Below are 11216 nucleotides of genomic sequence, written 5' to 3'. Positions count from 1 at the left end.
CTTGATCGTCGGAGTGCAAACGGCCGCGAGGGCGCCCCTTTGTTCACTTCTTTTCAGGTATTCACGGACGGAGCAGAACGAAGGTGCCCTAGCTCGTGAGGACAAGCCACGCGCAAAGACAACCCTGGTCAACCGGCGGGAACAAATATATTGAAAACCGTTCCTCCTTTCTATCCATGTTAATGTGAAGGATTCTTTTCCTTAAAATTACTTTAGTGAAGATTAACGTACTAGGTAATTTGGAAATAAACATATTACTCAAGATACATCAGTTCAGTCAAATTTTGTTATCATTTCATTAGTGGTGCTATCAAACATTGCTTTTTTGACTGTTCTTTTTCTCCATTTTGGAGCTTATGTGCTTTCAAACACAAATATGCTCCCTTCTCGTTCCCTCCCCCTCCCCCTCCCCAACCCAGCTTCGTGCACTTCCCATATCCCAAAAAAAATATACAACCCACTCCCTCCCCATAGAACCGTAAGTTGTTGAAAGTAGGAATCATAAACAAAAAATGCATTGCCAGTTCGGATTCTCTGCCCTTCAACTTTTTCTCCTTCCTTTTAAAATTCTTTATCTCCTCTTTGCTAATTGGAATGTTTTCTTCAAGAAAAGATTTGCTGCTCGCTCATTTCTGTGGCACAAAACCCTCAATATTGTGTTGGGGTCTGATCTATTCCACTTTCCCGTAGTAGGAGGCATTGGCAACTTTTGTCCATTACCTATCAAACCTATCCCACTTGACTCACAGCTCATAATGCTCAAATCTTCTATCAATTGTTCACTACTTTGACTCATCAATGTAATCACTCCTTCCACCACTGCAGCCTCTCCATCCACTACATTCTCTGGTATCAACCCCTCAACACTGTTGCTGAAAACTCTCTTCAAATTCTCAAAGTCCTCTTCGATGACCTCGTGGTCATATCGGCTAAACACCCGTGAGTTTCCACCACTAAGCAAAACCATAAGGAATGCATCATATGAGGCCTTCATCACTTCCTTCAATGCCAATGGTTGAGCCCTGTCTGTGATACTTGTAGTCATTACTGTGAGATTCTGCTTGAGAATTCTCAGTGCAGCTCTCATTTGACCTCTTGCAACACCACCCACGTAGAGGCTATCATACATCACAGAGGTTGAGTCATGAAATACAAGACGAAATGCAGCAACTTCTGAGACACGTTGACAGGCTACTGGAATGGATAAGTTTACTGTTTCAAAGAAGGAACCAGAACTCTTGCGGTTGCTTGCAAAGCGAAGGCGATTTGAAGGAACAACTCCGGGGTTCAAGGTGATTGTTCTCTCGAGAGAATGAATTTTAGAAAGGAGATAATGCAAGGTGTTGAGACGAATGTAGAGGCGTTGTGTTCCACGGCTAGTTGATGGTCGAGGATTGTGACCTTCGTGTCTTCCATTAATGTGTCGAAGATGAGCGTCAAAACCAGCACTGCATGGAGCAGCTCTCTTCCATAGTTTCGTGAACGTTGAGTCGCTGTTGCATCTGGTCAGCGGGGGAAGCATGGGAATGTAACTTTGTTTCGAACCTGGAAGAGAGTGTTGTCATGATTATGATATATTCATAACTTTATTTAAATTATTCATATTATTAGATCATTATAATATAGTTGGTAAGTAGTTATTTTGGTGGAAAAAATTATTATGAATTCAGACTAACTACCACATGAAGCAACAAACTTCATGTAGTCGAGGAAGAGGTTTTCCAATCCATCAGCAAGATCTTGAACTAAATCTTCAGTAATTGCAATTGGAACTTGGAAGAATTCTTCCACAGTTGTCGTGGCCAATTTCATTAGCTCCGCAGCTGATTCTGCATATGACTCTGATTTCGACTTTGCATTCCACGTCTGCAATAAAAACAATTGTAAGTTATGAAAAGTATTCTATGATAAAAAACAAAATATGTGATCATTTTCTTCCACTGCTAAAACATACTTCAGTTTCTTTTGCCGCCTGCAAACACTCTTTGCCTTTGAGCAATGAATCATCTATCCATTTTCCTAGAAGACTCAATATGACTGAATCAACATCATAAGGAGCCATTTCTCTGATTACTGTTTTGCCTCCATCGTCGCAGTCACTAGAGTCTTCAACCATCATTTGGACAATTACCTTTTCTAGCTTTCCAGACTTTTGCAACACCTGAACTGACTCAGTTGTCAGTGAGCTCACTTCACTTACATACCGCTTCAGCATTTTACCAAAGCAGGAGTGCAGCACCATTGCTGCAACTGCGCCTGCTGTTGAATGCCATTTCTTTAGAATTGGACTAAAATGATGTCTTTCCTTCAGCATCAACGCCTCAGTCTCCTGAACCATTTGGAGCAGAACTTCACTGAATTCTTGCCTTCTTTCAGATTCAGCAGACTTGGCATTCACTGACTCTAATACCTACACCCAATAACAGACAAAGAAATACATTATTACAAGACTTGACAAGATTGGGATACTAGAGCTAAAGTTAGGTTATATTGAAACCTTATCAAATGAATGTTTCATGGAAGAACGAATATAACTATCAATACGGTCTCTGAAATCCACTATGGCCATGCCTCCTTTCTCCCCCCTTCCTCCATCTGTCAATGTCAGATCTTCACCTAAAATCTTTAAGGCTGTCAACACCACAGGTACAAGGTTTTCGATTTGACCAGCATTCCCTCGTTGGAAATACTCATGGTAGTTAAGCAATCTCTTCTCTGCCCAACCCTGCATTGAGGTCAGCACTGACGATAGTATCTTAACATACGAAGATTCCTTTTCTCTCTTAGCATCATTTTCCACCTCATTCAACATGCCGTGTGAGGCACAAAGAAGGTCAGGTTCAATCTGGCCAGTGCTTACGTACTGCTTAAACAGCACCCAAGCGAAGCATACATTGTGAATTGGCAAGGTGATCCCCAATGAAGACCAAGTTTTCTTCATCAACTCAAGTAGCTCATCAACCTCATCTAGCACTAGTGTTTCATCCCTGACATCAAAAATGGATTGAAGAAGAGATGTATAGAGGTGAATGTTGAAAGGGAAACCATCAGCCCAGTGGCAAACATCAGCGGGAGTACCATTGTCGGTCCTCCATGACAAGGAAACAACAGAATTGCAAAGGGTTCTCATGGTGTCTGAGTTCTTGCCAGCGTCAATAGGTTTGGACTCCCCATTTGTTACAATGTCCCTGAGACGCGTGGCAAATGTGCTGGTCTTTTCTAGAGGGATTAATGGGTGGAGGAGAAGCCCTGCTTCAAGGACTTTGAGCTGTCGAATTTGCCAATTATGGTACTCATGGGAATCACTGAATTCTGAGGGCTTTAGGTGACGTATCAGTTCCAAGGGGATGATAATAGTTTCTGCACGCCTTCCCATCTGAAATCCAAAAACCAATTACAAATATTTAGAAGGATAGCTACCACATTCTATACATAAAAAAGAAGTGTATTACCAGACTTAAGTTTGCATAAACATACATAAGTCACTTGTTAGAAGTTGGACGGTTTAAAATACGACAATTATACCCATAATTCACCTTTTCACTATTTCCTTTACTATCCCAAGTTTCTTTTTATTTATGCATTCTTTTTCCATCACATGTACATCTCTTTCTTTTTTTCCTTTCACCCTATACGCCACAAAATGAAAGAATTTTTCATATGGTATGGAATCATCTCTTGTTCAAAAATGGATTATCTTCAATGAAAACTTTTCGCTATTAATGAGATACCTAACTTTCCTCATGCAGGTACCCTTCCTATGTGCTCATAGTTTTGGTCAATCTCCATGCAACACTGAGTCAAGTTTCATTAACTCTTTCTGATAAATTGAAAAACCAAAGTATCTGTCGTGTTAAAATTGGTCAACACCATGAGCAAACAGATATTAGTTTTGAGATGATGGAAACATGGTGGTTCTAGAGGATACAATAACTTCAAAATAGAATTACTTTTATTAAAGGGAAATACGTGCACATCTACATGCTATTTATGACTTAAAGAGATAGAAAAAATAATGCAGATATAACGTGCTATATGGCAGAATATATACAAAGATGAATGCTATGTAGATGCTTGTAATAAAGGGTGTTCAAGTCATCAAAATCCTTGGGAAAATAAAGAGCACCAATTGAATGCAAGCACGTATATACGTTGGGGAAAAACAAATGAAGAATGGAAAATGGAAGACGTACTTGGCCCACGAGGGTCCTCATGAGGGTTTTCCTCAACCTATTATCATCGTGCTCTGTGACCCTCATCTGCTGCCTCATGATCTCCGCCGCCGTCATGGGTCGCCGCGGCCTGAACGACGGCACGCTGTTCGAGAGAGGACTGCCGGGGGCACCGACAGGCGAGGAGGGCGTGGAGGAGCCGCCATTGCTGACCATTCTCCGCGAAGGACTCCTCTTCACCATCCTCAACCCCAACATCTTCTTCACCCTGCTCGTCGGCTTCGTCACCACCTGGCTCGGCTTCCCACCTTCTCCTCCGCTTCCGTTGCTCTCATGATTCGAATAAAACGTGAGGGCGTGGCGTCCCCCGAATCCCGGGGAGGACCGGCACGACGTGAAGAATATCTCGTAGGCCGTCTCCCTCACTTGGTCATCGTCGAGGCCGTATAGCTTGCCGAAGGGCAAGGAGAGGGTGCCGGTGTCGAGGCGGCGCTGGCTGTGGAGGTGGTAGTCCAAGCGGGAGGAGGTGGCGGAGGGGTAGGACTCGCGGCGGGTGTGGTGACCCATGCCGGCGGGTGAGGATGGAGGGGGGTTTGGGGTGTCAGAAGAAGAAGTGTGGGGTGAAAGAGTGAGGGAAGAGGGAGTGCATTTTGTTGGGTTAAAAGGGAGGGGGAGGGAAGGGAGGGGTGGTGATGTTGCATGTTGTGATGCTGTTATAGTTAATGTGATACCAGTTTCATGGGAGGATCAGAGATTATGGTTATGGTTTGCCAACGTTGTCAGCAGCGAAGAAAGCGACATGGTGTGGTGTACGTGTGCATGCATATTTTCCTTTCCCTTTTTAGTGCTTTTTTGTCGGAGGAAAAGGCTTTTTAATTGGCTGGAGAAAGAACGAAGGGAACCGACTACTGTAGCATTTTGATATCTCAAGTGCTTTTTTTTTTTGGAAAATGATACAATGAAAACCTCGCTCCAGTATACAACTCTCTTTCTTTACCTAAAATTTCAACTTTTATATGAAATAACAAAAATACCCTTTTTTTATATCATAAATGAAGAGTTGTATAGTGGAGCAAGTTGTCCATATATCATTGCTTTTTTTTTGTTAACTAAGCCAATCTTTATCTCAACTGCCTTCTCTCTATCACTTAATTAAACTCTTTAACCTATTTCAAAGAAATAACAAAAATAAATATTCTTTAGGAAGAACTTTCTTTTCAAACTTCCAACAGTAAAATATTTTCATTTCACAATCCTACAAATAATATAATAATATTTTACATTAAAAAAAATAATAATTAAAATAATAATTTAATAATGTTCTCGTCGGTTGACTTCCTCGCCGGTTGACCTAGGTTGAACTCCTCCTCCTAGATCTGCCTCTTCTGGAATATGCTTCACGTCTCTTTGTTGCACTAGAATATGGCTTGCGACAGAGGACTTCATACCAGTTGATTACACTCCGATGATCAAGTCAGTTAGGGCTCACCAAAAACAGTTTAGTAAAATGTGCAAAAATAATGTACCTTCACCTGAGAATAAATCTCCTTTTATAACTATTATTGTAACAACACTTGCTCACGTGAATAAAATCTTAACTGAAAACAGAACTGGACACTCTTTTATCTTTAACATCTTTAACAGAAAAAACTACCTGTCACGGGCACCATTTATTTCTAAGTGCTAACTATAGGCCAACACTCTGTTATTAGTGCACACCCTTATCTTTTAGGATTATTATTAGCAACCATCAACAAAATATTTAATACGTAACTAACATGCAACAAATAACAAATACACACGTCACAAACAACAAACACGCACATTTATCTATAAGCACACACACAATGGGCCTAACCCCCTTTATATGGCAGCCACAACATGCTCATTTTCGACGGGCCCCTTCAACTGGGCCAAACGCATAATCCTCACCCGGGCCCAATAGCCGAGCTGACCACTTGTCAGCCCACACCGAGGACCGAGCTATTCTCAGAGGATTGCCGAGAACCGAACTCTTGCCCAATACACAAGCCCCCTAGGCTCAAGTGAGCTAGGCTAAGCGATGAACCTTTTGAGTGCCTTGGCGGCTAACTTGACGGTTTCTCAGTGGTTAGGTAGGTACGACGCACGAAGCATCTTTGAGGTGACATCTCACCATAATCAATCTGGAGCACACATGTGGCGCAACATTGATGGTGGAGAAAACTGTTGAACCAAGTGGTGTTCAATGTTTTGAAGAATCCAAATCCTTTGAAGGATGATGAAGCCTATGCTTTGCTTGATGCTGCTGTGCTGGTTTTAGCCTTGTTCTGGGGTAGTTCTTTGTTGTAATCAACCCTTAGATTAAATCTCAAAGCAATTAGCATCTCAATTTTATCAAAGCAAAATGTTTTTCAAACTAAGTTAAAACAACCGATTGTTTTGTCGAAACAACCGATTGTTTACACTTAGATGTTTTGAGAAAGTTTGAAAACTGTTTTTGAATGGTGTATTTTGTTAAGTAACAAAACAACCGATTGTATCGAGGAAACAATCGATTGTTTATTTTAAAACCATAACAGAAAAACTGTTTTCTTTGACTGAGCTTTAAATGCTTTAACTGAATACGCTCCAGTCATTAAATGCTTTGACCAATCAATTTTAAATGCAATTAAGAGTTTGTTAAGATTTGATAACAAACTATATTCTTAGATATATTCTGAAAAACTGTTTTAATGTTTTAAGAATCTTGAAACAGAGTTTTGATCTAAGAGTTTTTTCAAAGAGTTCTGAGTTTGCTAAAGAGTTGAGAGATTGATCAAGGTGCTGAATAGGATTTTACTTGTGTTGATTTCAAATATTCATCTGTTCTAAAGCCATCTTTTCTAACAATTGGCATCAAGAGCTTGGTTCTTGAAAGTCATTCAAGTTGATCCTAAAAGCTTTCAAAATGGCTGATAGACTACCGTTTGGGGAAGGTGCCTCAATAAACAGACCACCCTTGTTTTGTGGTTTGAATTACCAGTTTTGGAAAGTTAGAATGAAAATATTTATGGAATCTCTTGACAAAGGAATTTGGGATGCAATTGAAAATGGCCCTTTTATCCCTATGTTTGAAAAAGATGGTTCTGTCATTGAGAAGCCATGGTCTGAATGGACTGATGCAAAAAGTAGAAAGGCCAAATTCGATTGCATTGCCAAAAATATTATAACCTCTGCTTTAAATTCTGATGAGTTTTTCAGGGTCTCACAATGCAAATTGTACCGCCCTGGTAGTCGGAAGTGATGATGTGGCAGCAAGCCATTATGTAGGCGTGTTGAGCAGAGCCCATGGTTGGCGGAAGGGAAGGAATTCGGGGGGCTCGTGTAGTCGCCAGTTATTAAGTTGGCGTGCTCCGGTCTCTAGCATACCTAAACCGGCGGTCACCGGGTTTGAGATGAATTCGCCGGATGCGAACCCAGACGACCTAGTGGTTAGAGATCGCCGAAACAGGGACATCGCCGAAGATGAAGTCAGATAGTCGTTTCCTAGCTAGCCAGAGGATGAGGTCGGGAGACAGCTTACCTGAACATACACGGTGAAGCAAGTAAAGTAGATCATGAAGGCGACCGGCGAGACCACAGGGAAGGTGTGTACGAAGGCACCCGAACTCGCCACGCAGAAGAGATCACGCTCCAAGGCAATTATGCACTAAGTTGTTTCACGCATAAGTAACTTAGCCAAAAGCCTGAAGAATAAGAAGTGGCGCCCAAGTCAAGGATGCTCCAGATGGTGACACGTGTACAGCTGGATGCGAGCCACGTGTCCAGATGTGTAACTGTCAGGAGAGAGAAAGTGCACAGGTATATAAGAGATTCTAACGAACTTCTGAGGTACGCACGTTTAGATTACTTCTTTACGCTTGCGAGACTTGAGTACGCTGAGAGAGAATTTTGCACGGTTCCTTAGAGTTCTTGAGTTTTCTCTTAGTATTTGGTGGTTCAGTCGCTGACTTGGGCGTCGGAGCGTGATCGGCCGCAGCGGCGCCGTTCTGTCTTTTGCAGGTTCTCGAGGTGAATCAGAGCGAAGGACCGAAGCTAACACGGTGCAGAAGTCGATCCAAATTTGACGAGGCAAGGTTCCAGCGTCTTGGTCAACAGGCAGGATCACAAATCATCAAAAGAAATGTGGGATGCTTTGGAAGTCACTCATGAAGGAACAAATGAGGTGAAAAGAGCTAGAAAGCATGCTCTCATCCAAGAGTATGAGATGTTTAGAATGCTTAAAGGTGAAACCATAGCTGAAGTGCAGAAAAGGTTTACACACATCATCAATCACTGTATGAGCCTTGACAAGACGTTTGATAAAGAAGAGCTGAACATCAAGATCTTAAAATGTCTTGATAGAGCATGGCAACCAAAGGTAACTGCTATTTCCGAATCTAAAGATCTAACATCATTAAATGTTGCCTCTTTGTTTGGAAAGCTTAGGGAACATGAGCAAGAGATGAATAGACTCAATGTTCAAGAGAGTGAAGATAAGCACACAAGGAGCATAGCCTTGAAAGCATCCAAACATAAGGGAAAGCAAGATTCAAGTGATGATAGTGATGAGGAAAATCTTAGTTTGCTGTCAAGAAAATTCAGCAAATTCTTAAAGAGAAATCGCAACAAAGACAACAACAAGGATAGGTATGGAAACAAGAAACCCAATGAATTTAATTCAAATAACTATAGTTGTTTTGGTTGTGGTGAGCAAGGTCACATAAAGGCTGATTGTCCCAACAAGAGCAAAGAGAAAAAGACAAGCTACAAGGAGAAGAAAGGCAAGACAAAAAGAGCCTACATTGCTTGGGATGAAAATGAAGTATCATCATCAAGCTCTTCATCAAGCCTACATATGCTTAGTTGCTGAGGATGATGATGATGATTCTTGCAGTTCAAGTGAGGTAAGTTCATGTGCTTCCTTAAATGAACAAAACTATAGTGAATTGCTTGAAGCTTTTCAAGAAACTCATGATGAAGCTAATAGATTGGTTCTTTCAAACAACCGATTGAAAAGATCTTAACAATGGGCTTGAAAAGAAAGTTAAATCACTTGAAGAGGATCTGAGAAAAGCAAAAAGTGATTTTGAAAAATTGGAAAAAGATTTCAAAAATGCCTCTTGCAAGTGTGATACTCTTAATTGCACAAATTGTGAAAATCTTGAGAAAAAGGTTCACTATCTTGTTGAAACTGTGGACAAGCTTTCAAAAGGAAAGTCAAACTTTGAGAATGTACTAGCATCTCAAAGGTGTGTTTTTGGAAAGGCTGGTTTAGGCTTCAATCCACAGAACAAGCAAGATAGATTTTCAAAAAGTTTTTTGAGAAAATCAGAAAAACAACCGATTGTTAAGACGAAACAACCGGTTGTTACATGCTTTTACTGCATGAAGAAAGGCCACTCTGTTAGATTCTGCAAAATTAGAAAATATTATGTTCCTAACGGTTGTATGAAATGGATTCCTAAGGGATGTGATGTTTCTAACAGCAAAGAAAAGCCAAATGGACCCAAATTTGTAAGGGGACCAAATATTGCAACTTGAATTTGTTTATGCAGGAAAAATAAAGTGAAAAGGAAGAATTCAGCCTTCTGATCAAGCTGTTAAAGAAAAATGAAGTCATTGAAGCTGAATCAATGATATGCAAAAGGTCAAAACAGTGAAAAGAAGCTTTCTTGATCAACAAGCAATTGGCTCATTAAGGAAACAACACAAGGATAAGACCTTCCTTTTATTTGTTATCAATTTCTGTTTCAAAGTTCTTTCTTATGATTAATTGTCTTTTAATCAATGTCATGTGCTTTTATCTGTTTCTGTTTATGGTTAAAAATTGCTGTAGAAAAACAACCGATTGTTTTGAGTCTGACAGCACTGTGAAGAAATTGATTTAACTGATTTTTGAATTTCTAGCCGTTGCAAATATTTTTCAAAGAGAGAATCTTGGTCAAAGGATCTGTGTTAAAAGCTGATCACGTTCAGAAAGGATTTACAACAGTCATAAAGGAATATATTCCAAAATCTTGGAAATTCAAGAGCCTTAATGACTAGTCAAAGATCACATGTGAAGACCATGTGATTTTCAGCTTTTTCTGACATTTTCAGTGCAGAACAGAGTCAAGTCCTCTCTCTGAAAATCAGGTACCCATTGAATGAAATTAAATTCAAATTGATTTTCTTTCTGCTATAAAATGAGGTGCAGATTTCTTTCATCAAGAACAACCAATTGCAACATCTCTTGCAACATCTCTTGCAACATCTCTTGCACCATCTCTTGAAATTTTTCTGTGAAGTGAGTTTTTGTCTCTACTGTCATGGAATCAACCCCTCCCACCTCTAAAAGAGTCAAAACTAGAGTTGTAAGGTCTGGAGGAAGGCTTGAAAGCTGGTTTTCTGGTGACACCGATCTCATTGAGAAGTATAGATATGAAACAAGTGTCAAGAAGATAAACAACCCCAAGGCTGTGTGCTTTGACTGGCTGAAAAGTCAAAAGCTTGACAATGTGAGGAGGCTTCTCAAAGACCAATCACTCAGAAAGGTTTTGGAGCTCAAAGGAAACATTTATCCAGATTTGGTGAGGGTTTTCTACACCAACTTGAAGTTTGAGGGAAACAACTTAGTCTCTCATGTGAAAGGTGTGGAGATGGAGATAACCCATGAGGTTTGGGCTGCTGTAGCTGGACTTAAGTTCTCTGGATTGAGAATCAACAAAGAAAACCTTGGTGTGGTAGAAGATTTCAAGAAAATCCAGTTCTACAAAAGTTGCTTGAAGAACAAACAATCTCAAGTTAGCACTTGCTCGGTTGGAGGCTTGAAGATTGATGAGAGGTTGCTTGCTCTCATTGTAACATGAATCCTAACTCCAAGGGGGAGTAATCACTCAGTGTTGACTGAAGAAGATCTGGTTTACATCTTCTGCATCACCAAGAAAGTGAAGATCAATTGGATTCACTTAATCAAGGAACATATGCAAAAAGCCATGAGGTTAGGCGATTACCACTATCCCTATGCTGTTTTAATATCTAAATTTCTACACTATTTTGAAG

The 11216-nt window shown here is 40.4% G+C and overlaps 1 protein-coding gene across 1 annotated transcript; it reads right to left on the bottom strand.

Moving 5' to 3' along the window:
- Positions 1 to 231: 231 nt before the first annotated feature.
- Positions 232 to 4875, bottom strand: LOC137823991 (protein unc-13 homolog). The gene is made up of 5 exons (XM_068629399.1): positions 4194 to 4875; positions 2498 to 3376; positions 1955 to 2410; positions 1680 to 1866; positions 232 to 1545 (listed from the first exon to the last, which is right to left on the bottom strand). The coding sequence occupies exons 1-5, from the start codon at positions 4737 to 4739 to the stop codon at positions 572 to 574; spliced, it is 3042 nt and encodes a 1013-aa protein (XP_068485500.1). The 5' UTR covers positions 4740 to 4875; the 3' UTR covers positions 232 to 571.
- Between the last annotated feature and the right edge of the window lie 6341 nt (positions 4876 to 11216).

Source organism: Phaseolus vulgaris, chromosome 7, assembly GCF_051622355.1.
Source record: "Phaseolus vulgaris cultivar YP4 chromosome 7, ASM5162235v1, whole genome shotgun sequence".
In the NCBI taxonomy this organism is placed as follows: Eukaryota; Viridiplantae; Streptophyta; class Magnoliopsida; order Fabales; family Fabaceae; genus Phaseolus; species Phaseolus vulgaris.
This window is presented reverse-complemented; position numbering and strand designations above follow the sequence as displayed.

Coding starts and splice junctions, on each gene's coding strand:
- LOC137823991 (XM_068629399.1), bottom strand. CDS start 4,739: ATGGGTCACCACACCCGCCGCGAGTCCTACCCCTCCGCCACCTCCTCC. Junction 2,411..2,497: donor TGAAACATTCATTTGATAAG/GTTTCAATATAA, acceptor TATTGGGTGTAG/GTATTAGAGTCAGTGAATGC. Junction 1,867..1,954: donor AGGCGGCAAAAGAAACTGAA/GTATGTTTTAGC, acceptor TTTTTATTGCAG/ACGTGGAATGCAAAGTCGAA.